Here is a 20,962-nt window from a genome sequence, read left to right as displayed (position 1 = left end):
ACTTCTCCCTACGTCCGTGTACCACTCCGTACAGCTGCGTTTTAAAAAGTCATACATTTTACTTTTTGAAACCGATACCGATAATTTTGAAACAGATACCGATAATTTCCGATATTACATTTCAAAGCATTTATCGGCCGATAATATCGGCAGTCCGATATTATCGGACATCCCTAATAATTTCCATTTTAGTCTTTAATAATGTGCAATGGCTGCTGCACACTTCTTCCAGACAAGTGATACAGTATTGATTAATTGGTCTGTCCTCACTAAACCAAGAGAACAAAGTTGTTCCTGTTATAGTCTTAACAATATTACATTAGATCATTCCTCTCGGTGTGTGCCCTCTGGGAAATGACAGTAAATCCCACCTGTTCCCCAATAAGGAACAATAATCAACCAGAACAGTAAAAGCAGAGAGATTCTTGTTTGTTTTCTTGTACTGTGTTTTTGTACCAGGACCCCTGTCTCCAGGAGGACTTTGAAGACCTTTTCCATAGTTGCTTCCAATCCAGTGTTGTTCATCCTACAGCACGCCTTGAACTTTGTGCCTCTTTTGGCACACTTTGCTGATGAATGACTGTCAATTAGCAAGAAAGTCAACACTCCGTTAATTCAGCCATTGAACCATAAGTCAACAATGTCTGCTTTCCGTAGCCTGAGATGAAAGGAGGCAGCTCCACTTTTTACTTCGCCACTCAACTTTTGACTTTTCTGCGTGTGTACAGCCAAGACCAACGCCAGCAATCATCAAAAGAGAGATACTGTTTGAGTATTTGACCCGCCGTTACACTTTCTATTGCAGATTTATGACACGCGGAGAGCGCGGAAATACATTTGGAACTAATTTTGGCAAAAATGAGGACGACGGCAGCGGTTTGTAGTGCGAAGAGCTGACTTTGTGATGAAGCTCCATCATAAATTCCAAATTGAATTCCCGACGCTCGGTTAAAAAAGTCGATGTTGTTTCAGCAAAGGTCAGGCAGGAGCTGTTAATATAAACGGATCACTGTGTATGACTTCAATTCACATACTATTCCCGTCTTAGTCCTGTTGACACACCTAAGTGATCAGATACGTATTTCTTCCCGGTATCAGAGGTAGAGGTGAACGGCACCGTGTCCCCCCCCCCCCCCTCTCGGTGAGCTGTGGAGTCCCCCAAGGCAGTATATTGGGACCTTTACTGTTCCTAATATACATAAACGACATGTCATCGGCATGCGACTGTGAATTGTTTTTGTTTGCGGGTTACTCTGCCCTGCTGGTATCCGGCAAGGACAAGTCACAGGTGGAGAAAATCCTCAGTGCTGAGCTCTGTAGAACTTGCACCTGGCTCGCTGACAACAAGCTATCCATACACTTGGGTAAAACAGAATCCATCCTGTTTGGGTCCCACATCAAACTTAAGAAAGTCAATGACTTCACCATAAAAGTAGGTGACATTGTCATCACCAGGAAAGATGAGGTCACCTACCTAGGTTCCATTCTAGAGGCTAACCTTTCCTGTGATAAAATGGCAACCAAGGTAATCAAAAAGGTTAACCAACGAACGAGATTTCTCTACAGAATTTCCTCTCTGGTCAACAAAAGCACCTTGAGGATTCTGGCGGGAACTCTCGTTCAACCCTTTTTCGTTTACGCATGCACCTCCTGGTACCCTAGCACCTCCAAAACCCTCAAATCTAAACTCCAAACATCTCAGAACAAGCTAGTCAGGTTACTTCTAGACCTCCACCCCAGATCCCACCTCACTCCTACCCACTTCTCTAAAGTGGGCTGGCTCAAGGTGGAGGACAGAGTTAAACAACTTGCACTGAGCCTAGTCTATAAAATCCGCTACACCTCCCTGATACCGAAGTACATGTCAAACTACTTCCTTAACGTAAATGACCGCCATAACCACAACACCAGGGGGTGCTCCACTAACCACGTTAAACCCAGATTCCGAACTAACAAAGGTCTTAACTCATTCTCTTTCTATGCCACATCAATGTGGAATGCGCTCCCAACAGGTATAAAAGAAAGGGCATCTCTATCCTCCTTCAAAACCGCAATAAAAGTTCACCTCCAGGCAGCTACAACCCTAAACTAACACCTTCCCCGGATTGCTAATAATCAAATGTAAACAATCAAATGCAGATACTTTTTCTTTTTCTTATGCCTTCTGATCTCTCTCTCTCTCTCACTCTCTCTCTCTCTCTCTCTCTCTCTCTCTCTCTCTCTCTCTCTCTCTCTCTCTCTCTCTCTCTCTCTCTATCTCTCTCTCTCTCTCTCTCTCTATGTCCACTACTTGATGTCCATATCCACCCCCCCCTCCACACCCCTGATTGTAAATAATGTAAATAATTAAATGTGATTATCTTGTGTGATGACTGTATTATGATGATAGTATATATGATAGTATATATCTGTATCATGAATCAATTTAAGTGGACCCCGACTTAAACAAGTTGAAAAACTTATTCGGGTGTTACCATTTAGTGGTCAATTGTACGGAATATGTACTTCACTGTGCAAGCTACTAATAAAAGTCTCAATCAATCAATCAATCAATCAATCAATCAATCAATCAATCAATCAAATACAAATGCATTTATAACCTTTATTTCAAGAAACCCTATGACAAATTGCCTTTTCTCTGACTTGTAACAACAAAGGTTGTTAAAATGTGACCTTGCACACAGTTTAGGATGCCTCTGAAAGCTGTTGTGGAGGGGTTTTAAATTGTCGGCCATTTGTGACATCACAGATTAATGGAGGTACTTGTGGGCATTTAGTATATTCACACGGTAAAAGTAGCTAGCTACATCAAAGCTACATTTAACAACATTTCTATCTATGGCCACATGTATAATATCAATGTTCATGTAAGTGTACAAATATTACTATTAACTATCTGTCATTTATATGGGGACACCCTACAACTACCTCTAGGGGTCACTCTATGTATTTATTTAGTTTGCCTTTTCTTTGGCCCACCCCTATAATGTTATTCATTGTCTCTACCTACAGTAAAAAACAACATCTATATATATGTTTGACAAAAAACAAAGACTTTTGTGTAGTTTGAGAACAGTTGGTAATTGTTATGTGCAGTAAAACTTGAAGTCACCTTAATGTATGTTCCTACATTTATGTTCCACGTCTTAGATGAAGAGAGCACTTATGATTGTGGATTACAGAGTAAACAACTACAAACTAAGGTTATGGGCATTGTTTTCTCTAAAGGCATACATTAGTCTAAACATGGCCAAGGACACGCATTATTGTGGGTTTCCTGGACGTCATCTTCATCACTAAAGGAAAAATCTAATCTGCCATAGAGAATTCCTCTGACATTTTCAAGTATGTTTATTTTGTTTTTTTAGTCAGCTTGAAGCGCCCCTCTGTCTCTGACTCCTTCGTGGTCATGTGACATGAGTGCATGTTACGATTTTACTTACTAGTTTTGAGGACCCGCCTTATCTTGCCTCTGATTGGCCAGTCCGTGATGTTTGGCCCTAACCTTAGCCAATTGTGACTCATCATAGGAACACCAAGCAATCATCATTGATGTTCTCCGTATGTATGCATGTTCTCATTCATCCAGCTCATTGGATTTTATACTGATTTTTTTAGCCGGGATTCACAGTCCATTTTCTCTTTTTGTAACTTTGATGTAAGCTACCTCGCTATATGGCTCTAAAAGTAGCTAAACTTCAGGAAAAGCTACTTGTTAAAAAAGTAGCTAAGCTACTGCCAAGCTACTGGAAAATGTAGTTAAGCTACGTAGCTTAGCTACATGTAGCTTGCTACTGCCCATCACTGGATATATATATATATTTATATATATATATATATATATATATGTATGTTTTCAAAATTGAACTAGGAAATTATTTGATACTTTTGGAGAGGGAAGGGCGTGGTATTATTTGCAATCTGAGAACACCTCAGCGTACGAACTGTTTGCAGACATACTCAATTATTATGAATATGACTGCGATGCAAACTTTGCTCTAAATCATAGCCAATCCAAAATATTTTGAATATTAAAATCATCGTAGGTCTCCTTTATCGTTATTTTTGCATTTGTTTTACAAGTCACCTAGAAATTATTGTTTCGTTGTTGGAAAGTTACAAAATCAGGCCATCAAATACGTATTCCCCCCAGTCAAATGTGGGTAAGATAAAGCATTCACACTGTAATATTAGGCTACGGGGTTTTTACATCCCAATGTACAATCAATGTTCCACAGCCCACCCTTGGAAAAAGTGTCCGAGAGCAGTTGTTTCTGGCTGAACATGTCGTCCCATAGCTCTGCGTGCATTGGGCGAGAGGGGGTTGAGCAAGTTCTCTCAGATTTAGCGGGTAATCCCTTGATAAATAAACTAGGAAGGCAAGACCACCACTGCTATCTGTAAGGCAATACTCCCCTGGAGGAGGGATGGCCTCGCTGGAGCTCATTCTCCAGCTCAGCTCTTCTTACACACACTTGCCTCAGGATGACACACTTACTGTATGACAGATATATCGACACATTCGTCCCCAAACCTCCTAAATACACGTCTGTATTGAAGCGGCGTCATGCATGTGGACTGTAAAACATCCTCCGTGTATATCGAGCGTTGCAGTTCCATGTTGCAACATCCGTCCAGTCCTTCGTCAGTTGCTGTCCTTCAGGCAATCACACAAGGAATGCTTTAGCAAATAACTGAAATTGTGAAGGTATAACAAGGACAAACAGGTGGCGCGGTGCCTCACCCCGATGGGATTTTCCTTCTCACGCCATCGTCAGGTCAAGGGATAATTGATTTATAGTCATATTCTTGCCCCGCTCGTAATTCAAGATGTCACTCTATTGGCTCTGAGGATTATGTTGTCATGAGAGACCACATATCTGCCTTTCCCAAAACAACAAGTTTGTCTGTTTTCCTTGCAAGGACGCTGCGTTCTCCCCTCCCTTATGTACAAACGTGTTTGTTTAAGCGCACAAATAATTTGTGTTTTGTTTCGCTGGCCAGGCTTTGGCCGATAACTTCTTCAAGCTTTGAAGTGCTCGCTGTGAAAATAAGGCGGTAGTTCAAACAGAACTGGGAATGACCTCCTGTTGACGGCTGTATTTTTACAGGATGTTTACATTTTTGTCTCTAAGAATAGCAAAGTGTCACACTCTGGCAGGTGAGAAACAATATGGATTAGGACAGGGGGGGCATCAGAAACGACGTTTTGTCTGGTGAATGTATACAAAAACTCACAAACACTTCTGAGAGGTAAACAGTGTCCCACCAGACAGTCAACATGAATCCATGACTGCCTATTCGTCATTCGAGGTTTAAAGCACTAAATTATTGCACTATATGGTGTTGTTTTTACATGTTTGAACTAGATTTTTAGATGGATGCAGGTGAGCACTGTATCACCGACTCCATAACAATGGTGAACATGCAGCCATCATGTTGCGATGAAATGACTACATTTCATGTTCTGACCATTTTCAATCATTTGACTTATTTAGTCTTTATTATTGTTATTCAATTAAGGTAGAATGTATCATATATACTGCACAATTTATTTATTTATTAATTATTTATTATTGAGTAAGCTTTCTACAACCTCTATTAATGTTATGATACACCACGTAATCCTTTTTTACCATCCATCCATTTTGTACCACCAAAAAAATTTGAAATAAACTGGTGTAATTCCATGCTGCCGTTTTTCAGTTTTTTTTAAATTACCCACACAAAGACCTCCTATATATTGTAACTCTTGAGATTATATAGCCATTAGTCATAGGGATGTCCATAAGAATATCTATTTCGACGCACTGCAACCCTCCCGCTCTCGACGTTAACGGTCTCCTTTCAAATCAAAATGTTATGGTCGAGTGTGCTTAAGCCTGTGGCATGATCCCAGGGTGCAGAGACGGGAGGCGGTGTGCAGGTAAAAAACTATATTTGATAGCAAAAACAGGTTGCACCAATGAAGCAGTTTAATACGTTTAAATAATACAATCTAGGCCGTTCAAAAAGAGCGCTATACCTACCTTGATGTAGATTACGCTGCAGGTGGTGTGTGTGTGTGTGGCAGGAGCAGCGGCATGTCGAGAGAGCTGGCTCAAAGAAGAGAGAGAAAGAGAACACAGGGCTCAAAGAGGAAGAGAGAAGCTGTCAAAGGTTTTGCAATCATTTAAAAGGGAAAAAGACACGGTGGTGAAATGTTTGCGCTGGTATTTGACAATAGCACTACATCGATGATGAAACAACTTAACAGAAAGCATACTTCGTATTCAAGAGCAGCCAACAGCCCAAAACAAGGTAAAAGTCTTGTTTGTTTGCTGACGGCATCATATACTGTATGTTTAACTTTCATGAATCAAACATCGGTCCTCCAATGCAGTGGTCCCCAACCTTTTTGTAGCTGTGGACCGGTCAACGCTTGAAAATGTGTCCCAAGAACCGGGGGAGGGGGTATGGTATTTTTTTTTTTTTTTTTTTTTTAATATTTTTTTGTCATAAAGAAATACAATCATGTGTGCTTACGGACTGTATCCCTGCAGACTGTATTGATCTATATTGATATAGAATGTATACATTGTGTTTTTTATGTTGATTTAATAAAAAAATAACAAAAATAAAAACAATTATTTTTTTATTTCTTGTGCGGCCGGTCCACGGACCGGTACCGGGCCACGGCCCGGTGGTTGGGGACCACTGCTCCAATTAATACATTTTCAAATGTGTATGTATTAAATACATTGTCACTCAATTTATAATACTTTATCAGGGAGTCTTTTTTTTTTAGTTTGGTCGTCAATCTATTACCTAGGCGACGCACGTTTTTTAAAATGTTTTACTTGTAATAGGTAAAACACTTGTTTTTTTTAAATATAATTAATACATAAAGCTTTTCCCACGATAAAAGTGCAATTTCAATGGTCAACATTAAAAGCCTCGTTTAGTTCAACTATTTTACTTAGACTTGTCAATCAGGAGCAGGTGACTAACCAGCATAGGTGAAGTAGACACAAAACATGAAACACAGGAAGTCAAACTAAGAAAATACGAGTGCAGACAGGAAACAGTCCAACCCTGTCGTGAGAAATTATTGCGCAAAGTTTGCCAAGAAAGTGAGCGTTATTTAATATTAGATTAACTTTGTCCACGACTCTATTCAATTACCAAAACTTAGAGCCCGATTTTCTAAGATCCACAGACCACACGCTAAACAGCAAAAATTCTAATAGCGTGTCTTATAAATGGGCATGTTGCGTGTGATCTACTAAGACTGTGTGCAATCGAATAGTGGCGCAGACCGCCTTATTTAAATGAGAATTAACGGTCTAGACTTTAGCCTGGTTGTCAGCCAATCTTGTGTTGATGTGGGGCTGCCTCTATCTCCCTTACAAGTGGCTGGCAGTGGTACTTAGCGCCGCTGCTAAGCAGGCCGCTGGGTTGTCCCGGCTAGCAGTTAGAGAAGCATCTTAGACGCAGTCCTGCTGGGCATCTACAACGGAACCCGCTTCTTTAATGTGCTGAAGATGCGGAACTAATGTTCCTGGCGCATATTGCAAAACGTTATTTCCATATGTATGAAAACACGAACGGCATTAAAAAGATGCCAGCGGACATCTTAATTCATCAATTGCATTTGTTTTAATCAGCCCCTAAGGTCATCCAGCAATTATGAAATTATAAAATGATATTGCTTAATAGACAAACTAATATTTTTATTTTTGACTGTCCATATATGTTGACAAACACACACCGCCTCCTTTCTCACTGCTACCTTTGCGCAACCGCCAGCCACACGTCCTTCCTAGACATACTAAATAGAGGCGCAAAACAGTTTTAGTCTTAATAAATCACACTGTGTGTGCTGATAATTTATATTTGCAATTTCTCTCCCAGTATTGTGGCGGATACCATATATTTTGCATGTTCATGAACACAGACATGCTGAATGGATTGGTTATTTTGTGATTTGTGTCAAGGTTATATTGTTCCCTTAAAGAGGAACTGCACTTTTTTTTGGAATGTTCACAATTATTATGAAAGACATGACGACAGAAGGAATTTTTTTTGTTATAAACGTGATCAAGTCTTCTTACAATGGAGCCTATGAGAGCCTTTCAATTCTGCCTACAGCGCCCCTAAAAACATCCAAACACCTCCATTAGGGATTTATATACATGATGTAAGTATATATGTAATGTAGTAACATTCATAATAACATGTATTATATACATGCTGTAAGTATATATGTAATGTAATAACATTCATAATAACATGTAATATATACATGATGTAAGTATATATGTAATGTAGTAACATTCATAATGACATGTAATATATACATGATGTAAGTATATATGTATTGTAGTAACATTTATAATATGTAATGTATACATGATGTAAGTATATATGTAATGTAGTAACATTCATAATGACATGTAATATATACATGATGTAAGTATATATGTAATGTAGTAACATTCATAATGACATGTAATATATACATGATGTAAGTATATATGTATTGTAGTAACATTTATAATATGTAATATATACATGATGTAAGTATATATGTAATGTAGTAACATTCATAATGACATGTAATATATACATGATGTAAGTATATATGTAATGTAGTAACATTCATAATGACATGTAATATATACATGATGTAAGTATATATGTAATGTAGTAACATTCATAATGACATGTAATATATACATGATGTAAGTATATATGTAATGTAGTAACATTCATAATGACATGTAATATATACATGATGTAAGTATATATGTATTGTAGTAACATTTATAATATGTAATGTATACATGATGTAAGTATATATGTAATGTAGTAACATTCATAATGACATGTAATATATACATGATGTAAGTATATATGTAATGTAGTAACATTCATAATGACATGTAATATATACATGATGTAAGTATATATGTATTGTAGTAACATTTATAATATGTAATATATACATGATGTAAGTATATATGTAATGTAGTAACATTCATAATGACATGTAATATATACATGATGTAAGTATATATGTAATGTAGTAACATTCATAATGACATGTAATATATACATGATGTAAGTATATATGTAATGTAGTAACATTCATAATGACATGTAATATATACATGATGTACGTATATATGTAATGTAGTAACATTCATAATGACATGTAATATATACATGATGTAAGTATATATGTAATGTAGTAACATTCATAATGACATGTAATATATACATGATGTAAGTATATATGTATTGTAGTAACATTTATAATATGTAATATATACATGATGTAAGTATATATGTAATGTAGTAACATTCATAATGACATGTTATATATACATGATGTAAGTATATATGTAGTGTAGTAACATTCATAATAACATGTAATATATACATGATGTAAGTATATATGTAATGTAGTAACATTTCTGATCAAATTTAATGTTTACGTATTTTGAAAAAACGCATCACGACATAAATTGTTTTCTTCATCACTGATTATTACTCCCTGCAGACTTTGTGATAGCCAACAAACTTAATAAAACATCACTTACTGTACAATGTCTGCTGTCATTAGGATGCCGACTGCTAGGATGTTAATTTATTCCCCTTTAGATGAAGAATAACTCATAATCCTCACAAAGAAACGGGGGGCGACAAGCGCTTTTTGTGTCGTCCTCGTCAGTTCCAGGTCCGAAATTGCTGTCAAAGTGTCCCAATATTTTAGGTAAGATGCATGATTTATGATTTAGAATAAACTTACAGGGAGCAGGGAAGCGAGGAAGCAGCAGACCACTCCATGATGTAAACATAGGGACACACTGTAGTGATCACGCCGCCGCTATAAATAGTTTGTCTGCGTTAGCGTTTATAAAAACAATATCACTAATACTTGGTTAATATTCAAGTCACAAAATGTAATTAGAGTATTGTTGGCGCTTTTTGAATGGTTATTTATCTGATTTTATGGGCGGAATAGTGGAGCTCCCATTTTATAAAATATTTAGAATGCATTGGAAAAAAAATACGTCCCTCGTCATGTCTCTCATATTAATTGTGAACGATAGGCAAAATTCCAAAAAAAGTGCAGTTCCCCTTTCAGAGATGCAATCCTCTAGTGCAGTATGTCAGTTTTGCGTGTGCTCTCCGATTTGCACGTGTTTTCAACACACGCAAACCTTTCGGAGATCGCGACCTTAGAATGAGTAAGATGTGTTTTCTGTGGGAAAATGGACTAATGTTCTAACAAATAAATGTTTGACCAACAATTCACTGTTTTCCGGGAATATTCACGAATCCACTGCATAACCGCTGACAATTATGGCTTTATTACTTGATGTTTTTACGTACCGATACCAAAAACCTTTAAATTAAATGCCTAACACGTGCAGATTATTTGGAGGCAATCAAGCGGAGCAACACGTGCAAAGAGTGTTTGGCTTAACGTGCGGATTCCATAGGCTCCATCGTCTCACAGTTGCTACGCTCGATCTGTTGTCTGCTGCCACAAGTGTGTGTGTGTGTGTGTGTGTGTGTGTGTGTGTGTGTGTGGAATGTTTGCACTCACATGTGTGGCACTCACATGTGTGGCTGGGAGCCGCTCCAGCACATGTGAGTGTTTTATGGGTCCAGTGGGGTTTAAGGTTAATGCAATAAAACAACCTTACCCGTGCCTTGCGTCGGCCTCAAAAGAGGATTTAAGACCAGAGTATAAAGTTTAAAAAAAACGCACCCAAGGAGAATGAGAGTGAAGTACAAACTGTACAATGCAGATGACCTCGTTATGATGTTACACTTGTCAAGAACTAATTATTTGAAATGAAAGAGTAGAAGAGGAAGAGTTGCCTAAACGGGCTGCAGGGAAAGTTTATTTTTAGCATCCTGGCAACCCACACTTTCTGATGAAAAACATTTCATGCCTGGTCTTAAAAAAGAAACTAAGTATTTTGTTTGTGCATTTAACTGTTTTCTCTTTGCCATCTCAGTTGTTTTTTCCCCCACGCCTTTGGCACACAAAATAACAATTGTTACAAAATAGTCCAAATACAAAATACTGCAAAACAGGTGTCTTAAAAATAGTACAAAAATAATGTGGAATGTGAGAAATATTATTAAAAACAATTTATTATGTTGTGTATTTCAACATGATCATTTTCTAGTAGGGATGTCCGATAATATCGGACTGCCGATATTATCGGCCGATAAATGCTTTAAAATGTAATATCGGAAATGATCGGTATCGGTTTCAAAAAGTAAAATGTATGACTTTTTAAAACGCCGCTGTGTACACGGACGTAGGGAGAAGTACAGAGCGCCAATAAACCTTAAAGGCACGTATCTACGGCTTTTCACACACAAGAGAATGCAAGGCATACTTGGTCAACAGCCATACAGGTCACACTGAGGGTGACCGTATAAACAACTTTAACACTGTTACAAATATGCGCCACACTGTGAACCCACACCAAACAAGAATGACAAACACATTTCGGGAGAACATCCGCACCGTAACACAACATAAACACAACAGAACAAATACCCAGGACCCCTTGCAGCACTAACTCTTCCGGGACGCTACAATATACACCCCCGCTACCTCCCCACCTCAACTCCCCCCACCCCCCAACCCCGCCCACCTCAACCTCCTCATGCTCTCTCAGGGAGAGCATGTCCCAAATTCTAAGCTGCTGTTTTGAGGCATGTTAAAAAAAAAGCACTTTGTGACTTCAATAATAAATATGGCAGTGCCATGTTGGCTTTTTTTTCCATAACTTGAGTTGATTTATTTTGAAAAACCTTGTTACATTGTTTAATGCATCCAGCAGGGCATCACAACAAAATTAGGCATAATAATGTGTTAATTCCACGACTATATATATCGGTATCGGTTAATATCGGAATCGGTAATTAAGAGTTGGAAAATATTGGAATATCGGATATCGGCAAAAAAGCCATTATTGGACATCTCTATTTTCTAGTGCTCATAACGGCAAAACATTGGCGACTACGTGTTGTGGTGAATTTGCTGTACCGTATTTTTCCGAGAAAAAATGAGCCAGAGCTTATCTTACTGTCACTCACATGCGCCTGGAGGACAGCTACAGAGAAAGAAGTGTCCCGATTGTTGGACGAGTTAGCAAAGTGAGGAGTTATGATGCCAGTTGTAATATGGTCAGTGGTAAACGGTCAAGTCCGTTATCAAAAACCTGTCAAGCAGCTAAGAAAGGGGATTCATTCGGTTTTTTGAGTTTTTTTTTTTTCGGAAAATGGGAAATAGAAAGCGTGATTGTCTTATATTTATTGGTATCTTGTAACAATGTCATATTTTACCACAAACCAGAGTGGTGTATAGAGAGAGACAGCATAGTCAACTCGGTTTAATGCCATCTCCTCAATGATTGGTCACGTGACCACAGGGCGCCATGACTGCTACCAACTTTGAGATGATGCTGTGTGTCTGTGGCGCTTCTTCGTTAGTTTTCGACGCGAATAAATGCCCTGTTCTGCATCATGGGGCTGCTTCACCCGCGAGAATTGTGGAAATATTTTACATGGCTTTCCCCACAACCTGGAAAGAAGACAAATGAAGGTTCGTCGTCAAACACTGGAGAGCCTCCCATTACAGCGTCTTGTGCCAAGAAAGCACGACACAAGGTCTGCGTTTTTCTTCAGGAGAGAACACACAGCAGCTAACACCAATATTAGTATTAATATATTTAAAGGCCTACTGAAACCCACTACTACCGACCACGCAGTCTGATAGTTTATATATCAATGATGAAATCTTAACATTGCAACACATGCCAATACGGCCGGGTTAACTTATAAAGTGCAATTTTAAATTTCCCGGGAACTTCCGGCTGAAAACGTCCAGGTATGATGACGTATGCGCGTGACGTGAAAGGATGAAACGGAAGTATTGGGACACATTGTATCCCAATACAAACAGCTCTGTTTTCATCTCAAAATTCCACAGTATTCTGGACATCTGCGTTGGTAAATCTTTTGCAATTTGTTCAATTAACAATGGAGACTGCAAAGAAGAAAGCTGTAGGTGGGATCGGTGTATTAGCGGCTGGCTACAGCAACACAACCAGGAGGACTTTGAGTTGGATAGCAGTCCTCACCTTGACTTCCTCCGTCTCCGGGCTGCCGACCGCATCGATGATCGGTTGAAGTCCTTCGTCGCGCCGTCGATCGCTGGAACGCAGGTGAGCACGGGTCGTGATGAGCAGATGAGAGCTGGCGTAGGTGGAGAGCTAATGTTTTTAGCATAGCTCTGTCGAGGTGCCGTAGCTAAGTTAACTTCAATGGCGTCGTTAGCAACAGCATTGCTAGGCTTCGCCAGGTGGTACAGCATTAACCGTGTGGTTACAGGTCCAGTGTTTGGTAGTATTTTTGATATTCTGTCTATCCTTCCAGTCAGGGGCTTACTTTGTCTGTTTCTATATGCAGTTAAGCACGATGCTATCACGTTAGCTCCGTAGCTAAAGTGCTTCGCCGATGTATTGTCATGGAGATAAAAGTCACTGTGAATGTCCATTCCGCGTTCTCGACTCTCATTTTCAAGAGGATATAGTATCCGAGGTGGTTTGAAATACAAATCTGTGATCCACAATAGGAAAAGGAGAGAGTGTAGAATCCTTGTACCTAAGTTACGGTCAGAGGGAAAAAAGATACGTCCTGCACTGCAGTCTAATCCTTCACTCTCACGTTCCTCATCCACAAATCTTTCATCTTGGCTCAAATTAATGGGGTAATTGTCGCTTTCTCGGTCCGAATCGCTCTCGCTGCTGGTGTGAACAATGTGCAAATGTGAGGAGCCCTTCAACCTGCGACGTCACGCTACTTCCGGTACAGGCAAGGCTTTTTTTATCAGCGACCAAAACTTTATCGTCGATGTTCTCTACTAAATCCTTTCAGCAAAAATATGGCAATATCGCGAAATGATCAAGTATGACACATAGAATGGATCTGCTATCCCCGTTTAAATAACAACATTTCATTACAGTAGGCCTTTAAGAGATGGTTTGACAAAAACAGACTATCTTTGAATGTCAGTAAAACTAAAATAAAGCAATTCAGTAGCAGCAGAAGAAGAAGTCAAACACAAATACAAATAGAGTAGACATTGAAAGGGTAAAAGAAACCAAATTTGGGGTGTAATAAAAGATGAGAAAATGAACTGGAAATCTCATTAAAAAAAATGCAATAATGAATAAAGCAAAATATGGTCTGGACAAAAAAAACAAAACACTGCATAATCTCTTCTGCTCGCCAGTGTTAGCATATCTGAGTTGCTGTGCAGAAATATGGGGAATAAGTACCATACCATACCATACCAACTTTATTTATAAAGCCCTTTAAAAACAAGCACAGTTAAAGAACAAAGGGCTGTACACCACAAAGAAATAGAGGCAAAGGACAGACTAAAAAACAACATTTAAAACAGGAATAAAAATACACATTGAAAAAGCAAATGCAAATTACCCTAAGAACTATTTTTTAGATAAAAAACAGTTTAAAAAAGTTAAAAACAGTTAAAAAAGTTAAAAGCTAAAAACAGTTTAAAGTCTCATGCTGGGTTAAAAGCCAGTGAATAAAAATGGGTTTTAAGAAGGGTCTTAAAAATAGCCAAAGAAGGGGCCTGTCTCACATGGAGAGGGAGATCGTTCCAGAGTTTGGGACCCGCAACAGAGAAGGCTCTGTCCCCCCTGAGCTTGCGCTTTGTTTTGGGTACCTCCAGGATCAGCTGATCAGCTGACCTGAGGGACCGGGTGGGGGCATAGAGGTGGAGCAGCTCAGAGAGGTACGGTGGGGCAAGACCACGTAAGGATTTAAAAACGAGTAAGATCATTTTAAAATGGACTCTAAAAGACACAGGCAGCCAGTGGAGGGAGGCTAAAACAGGAGTAATGTGCTCTCTTTTTCTTGTGTTTGTTAAAAGTCGGGCAGCTGCATTTTGGTCCAGCTGCAGACGTGAGAGGGAGGATTGACTAATTCCAAAATACAAAGAGTTACAGTAATCCAGCCGAGATGTGATAAAGGCATGGATTACTGTCTCTAACTGTTGCCTAGAAAGAAGGTTTTTAACCTTGGCCAGCTGACGTAAATAAAAAAAGATGGCTTTCACCACTGTGCCAATCTGACGGTCCAATTTAAAGGCCTACTGAAATGAATTGTTTTTATTTAAACGGGGATAGCAGATCCATTTTATGTGTCATACTTGATCATTTCGCGATATTGCCATATTTTTGCTGAAAGGATTTAGTATAGAACAACGACGATAAAGTTCGCAACTTTTGGTCTCTGATAAAAAAAAAGCCTTGCCCCTACCGGAAGTAGCGTGACGACACCGGAGGAAGGACTGCTCATATTTTCCTATTGTTTACACCAGCAGCGAGAGAGATTCGGACCGAGAAAGCCACGATTGCCCCATTAATTTGAGCGATGATGAAAGATTTGTGGATGAGGAACGTTAGAGTGAAGGACTAGAATGCAGTGCAAGACATATCTTTTTTCGCTCTGACCGTAACTTAGGTACAAGCTGGCTCATTGGATTCCACACTCTCTCCTTTTTCTATTGTGGATCACGGATTTGTATTTTAAACCACCTCGGATACTATATCCTCTTGATGAAATGAGAGTCGAGAACGCGAAATGGACATTCACAGTGACTTTTATCTCCACTACAATACATCGGCGAAACACTTTAGCTACGGAGCTAACGTGATAGCATCGGGCTTAACTGCATATAGAAACAAAATAAATAAGCCCCTGACTGGAAGGATAGACAGAAAATCAACAATACTATTAAACCATGGACATGTAAATACACGGTTAATGCTTTCCAGCCTGGCGAAGGTTAACAATGCTGTTGCTAACGACGCCATTGAAGCTAACTTAGCAACGGGACCTCACAGAGCTATGCTAAAAACATTAGCTATCCACCTACGCCAGCCAGCCCTCATCTGCTCATCAACACCCGTGCTCACCTGCGTTCCAGCGATCGACGGTGCAACGAAGGACTTCACCCGATCACCGATGCGGTCGGCGGCTAGCGCGTCTGCTATCCAAGTCAAAGTCCTCCTGTTTGTGTTGCTGCAGCCAGCCGCTAATACACCGATCCCACCTACAACTTTCTTCTTTGCAGCATTCATTGTTCATTAAACAAATCGTAAAAGATTCACCAACACAGATGTCCAGAATATTGTGGAATTTTGAGATGAAAACAGAGCTTTTTTGTATTGGATTCAATGGCGTCCGAATACTTCCGTTTCAACGTTTGACGTCACGCGCAAATATGACTTCAGCCAACTCAAAGCAGTACCACAGATGCCCACTTGATGCTGTAGGCGGCTAATTAAGATATTATGGTCCACCGTATCAAATGCTGCTGTTAGATCCAGTAAAACTAAAATCACATGATCACCTAAATCTGTTGCTCGAAGGATGTCATTAAAAACCCTTAATAAAGCTGACTCTGTACTATGGAGGGGTTTAAACCCAGACTGAAAGACTTCTAAAATATCACAGTCCTCTAAAAAAGTGTTTGACTGGGTAAAAACAATCTTCTCCAAAATCTTTGAGAGGAAAGGCAGCTAAGAAATGGGTCTAAAATGGGCTAAAACTAGACCAGGTTTCTTTAAAAGCGGTTGAACCACGGCGTGTTTAAAACTGGTAGGAACCACACCAGAAAACAGACTGCTATTTAAAATGTTAAGATCAGGCTGCCCAATGCAAGAAAACACTTCTTTAAAAAAATGTAGGGGGGACAGCATCATGGGGGGAACCTTAGGGCTTCATATGATTAGTTAACTCTTGTAACTGCCGCAGAGTCACTTGCTCAAACTGATTAAAAACAGCAGAGTAGTTAAAGGGGACAAAAGGGTCAGAGGTTAGAACAGAAATGAGAGCCCTTGTACAAAAGTATTCACTTAGCATGTTAGAAAAGAGAAAGATGAGTTATAATAATACATAGTGAGTGATACATATAAGGATTACATTGCAGGCAGACACCACAGTTGACATACTTCAAACTAAACTTCTCTGTGGTTTTTGGTCCAAAGCTAATGAAGATTTTGGCTAAAATAGGGTAATTTTTTTTACATTTATAGCGCCATCGGTTGTGTTAGAGTGTCTGCTGGTCACGAAACACTACAGGAATGTAGTGTAAAATAAAAGCATGTTTTATTGTAAGTTTATGACTTGGAGCATGTTTAGAACTATATACAGTATAGATGCATTATTTTGATTTATTTTGTCAGAAAGACTAACGTCTAAACAACAGCAATAGCATGCATCCTGGCACATCCGCACACGTCCTTGGTAGTAAACATGGCGCCTGTTTAGTTGGCCATACTCTTTATACACCACTCTGCAGGAGCCTATCCCAGCTGCACTTGGGCAGAAGGCAGGGTATTCTTTTCCACTTTTAAATGACGGCACAACGATGGACAACTTCTCTCCTCTTTGGGCCCTTTGGTCTCTTTCTCCCTCATCTTTGAGCCATGCCTCTTGGCACTCCGCCACACACACACACACACACACACACACACACACACACACACACACACACACACACACACACACACACACACACACACACACACACACACACACACACACACACACACACACACACACACCAGTGACGTGCGGTGAGGTTGATGGCTGGTGAGGCACTGACTTCATCACAGTCAGATTTACAAACATATAAACCCTAAAGAGTATCTTATTCACCATTTGATTGGTAGCAGTTAACGGGTTATGTTTAAAAGCTCATACCAGCATTCTTCCCTGCTTGGCACTCAGCGTCAAGGGTTGGAATTGGGGGTTAAATCACCAAAAATGATTCCTGGGCGCGGCGCGGCTGCTGCCCACTGCTCCCCTCACCTCCCAGGGGGTGAGCAAGGGGATGGGTCGAATGCAGAGGACAAATTTCACCACACCTAGTGTGTGTGACAATCATTGGTACTTTAACTTAACTTTAACTTTACACATACAAACTGTAGCACACAAAAAAGCACATTTAATTAAAAAAAAACGTTATTATGGTCTTACCTTACTTATAAATGAAGTCCATCCGCAGCTCCTTTTGAACAAAAGCATTGCTAACTTGTTTATAGAAGTCTTCCTTATCTTTCTTCAGTTTTAAAAGTCTCTCTGTCTCGATGGAGATGATCCTTTGATTATTACCTCCTGCTTCGATTGAAAGTCCAGTTTAGAAAACTGTTTTATTTTAGATATGTAATCCTCCATGGTAATAGTCCAGGCAAGAGGAAAAAATAAATGGTCGCTGCTAACTGTTGCTGCTTGTTGTCACTTCTTCTGCAGCCGAGTAGTCGCAAGAATGATCTCTGGGATCACTACCGCCCTCTACCACCAGCAGGCGGGATTACTGCGAGCCTCACACAGTGCGTCTTTTGCAGCCGTTTTATGATTGCTCAGCACAAGAAATACGTTACACACATACAGTTGTTGACAAAATACACTGTACATTATATACCTCAGCTAACTAAACTATGGAAATGTATAATATAATTCATATAGCAATAATACATAGTGGAGGATTTTTTTGAGACCTGATTTTTTCCAGCTGACTGTTTAGAACAGGGGTACCCATTACGTGGATGGCGAGCTAGCGGCTAAATGGCTGTGTCAGTCCATCGCCAGACAGGCATTAAAAAATTGACCTAAAAATGATCGATTATCAATCTTCACCAGGACGTCACTTTTGTCACTTTATTGACATTTACGGCACCCGAGGGTCTTGTGAGATGACGCTGGCTGCTGCCAGATGATTATTAAGAAAAAATGACCAACAGGAAGGCGAGAAACAGTTTTTGTTTCAACAGACTATCGCGCCGTACCTGCCGTCAAAACTCTAAAGACAAACAAATGGTAATCATATAGTTATTGTCAGCACTGTCAGAAAACAAAGACTAAAACTAACTACAACCAACGCTAGCAATGGTTGTACTGGTGAAAATAAGTAGAGCATGCTTAACAGCCAAATGTACGCCCAAGACTAAAGAGGAGACATTTTACCAAGGTATGCCTATAGGCTACTGTTTCAAACCTTTCAGATTGCCATATAACTTGGTACATGTAGTCCACAATATGCAAACACCAATGAGGAATTATTTGATCGTGTTATTTGGCTGTCTCCATACGTTTCACATTGCTATGATGACTAATGTTGGAACCCATTTCCTCAGCGTATCAGCATATGGAGAAGGAAATAGGCACTGACACTACCCATATCCACATAGACTTTATTTGTTCAAAATATATGTTGTCCTGTCTGTTGGATGACACATGGACATACAGACTAACTAGCATATATTTCCCCTAATAGCCCATATGTCGATGTGTCATTGATGACATGCTAACATTGATTGCAGGAACCTACTATCTTTGTTAGACAAGATCACAGACTGTATTGGACAATATAGTTTACATACCAAATGTCCATTTCCATTTATTACAAGTAATAAGAAAAGGTAAATGCCTGACTTACCTATCAAGGAGGAAATTAGCAAGATGAAAAAATCTTCAATGGTCTCCATCTTTCAAAGGCACCCCCGATACAAATCTTGGTTTTGTTCCTGGCTTTGTCATGAATAAGTTGAGAATGGTAACTTTTAGATTGACTAAGGTCTGACATGTTTAGTAACTTTACCAGTGGCAGTAGCCAGACCAAGATGTCAACCTGGATGTGACACACTCACAGACTTTCTAATTGGTCAAACGGTGGAGGGCGGGGCATCAAAATGAAAACAATAACAATATTTCGGGGCTGTAAATCTAATTTAGAAATGAGCATATGAACTATTGTTATCAGTTATAGAGGTATTGGAAAATAAGATGATTTATTAATGCCTTTTGACATATCAGGGCCATTTAGTGATGACTTGACATGACATTATTACATATGGCTCCTTTAAGAATGTATAATTAAAGGCAAATGGAGCACATGTGTTATTTCAGGAGAGCGTATCAAACTGGTCGCCCTTCGTGTGACTCAGTAGCCATTAAGTAGCTCTCAATTTCAAAAAGGTTGCTGCGCCCGGTTACACATGATTTAATTATTATTCCTACTTACTTGTAACTGTAATTATGTACAGTATTTCCTTGTACTCATCACTTCTGTCAGCATTCACTTGCTGCTCAGTGCCAGGAGTCATGGAGGCAAGAACGTAAAAGACATCGCGTAACTGAGGAGCACAAACGATGTTCCTCGCAGGCTTTTAAGACAATGAGGAATCATTGATTGTGGTTTGAAACAACAACTCTGGTGGCGTGGAATGCCTCCGCTTGCTGTAACAGCCCACTTGAGACCTTTGCCAACTGCACGTGTGTTGGCCTCCGTGAGGTAGTGGAATGTTCTGCCTTTACTCTCCGCATGTGTAAAAACTCCCGGCTTGACTGCCGTTTGTTTTTGTTTTGTTTCTCTTTCAGGACCCAGCATTGCTCGCTGGGTCTAAAAGTAAGACCACTCGTAAGGAATTTTCACCTTCCAGTTAGGCCGCGCTCAAGTGAGCAGGTGTCAGCTGCTTTTATGGAGGTCACCCCCTGCTGCTCCGCGTTTTCTTAGCCTAACAAGTGTGTGTTTCTCTGCCCTCCCCACAGGTAGACAAGGTGTGTGGCCTGTCGACCGGGGCGCCTGTCGGCATGCAGCCTACCAGCCCGGGGGTCCCAACCTCCAGCGTGACATCGTCGACCCCGTTTCCTTCTGCTGCCCCTTTGAAACCTCTGCCAGAGAAGTGGCTCGGGCAGCTCGCCCATTTGAGGAGGTAGGATGACAGGAGTTTCATAATAATTATGCTGATTGCAATGTAAATAAATATTTTTAATATTAAAATATATATAATAATTGTAATAACGTTTAGTTCATTTAGCCATTTTGTATGATTTATGCTTAATTTTG

At 39.7% G+C, this 20,962-nt stretch overlaps 1 protein-coding gene across 8 annotated transcripts in view; it reads left to right on the top strand.

Moving 5' to 3' along the window:
• LOC133630945 (glypican-5-like) overlaps nucleotides 1-20,962 on the top strand; it is a 385,962-nt gene that overhangs the window by 168,697 nt on the left and 196,303 nt on the right. For all 8 annotated transcript variants that reach the window (XM_062022830.1, XM_062022827.1, XM_062022828.1 and 5 more), the window contains one exon: nucleotides 20,665-20,828. In XM_062022830.1, coding sequence (XP_061878814.1) covers nucleotides 20,665-20,828 — 164 coding nt within the window. The remainder of the gene's footprint in view (nucleotides 1-20,664; nucleotides 20,829-20,962) is intronic.

The sequence above is a fragment of the Entelurus aequoreus genome, linkage group LG16 (genome assembly GCF_033978785.1).
Source record: "Entelurus aequoreus isolate RoL-2023_Sb linkage group LG16, RoL_Eaeq_v1.1, whole genome shotgun sequence".
Taxonomy (NCBI): domain Eukaryota; kingdom Metazoa; phylum Chordata; class Actinopteri; order Syngnathiformes; family Syngnathidae; genus Entelurus; species Entelurus aequoreus.
Note: the sequence above shows the minus strand (reverse complement) of the source record. Positions and strands in the feature narration are given on the sequence as shown.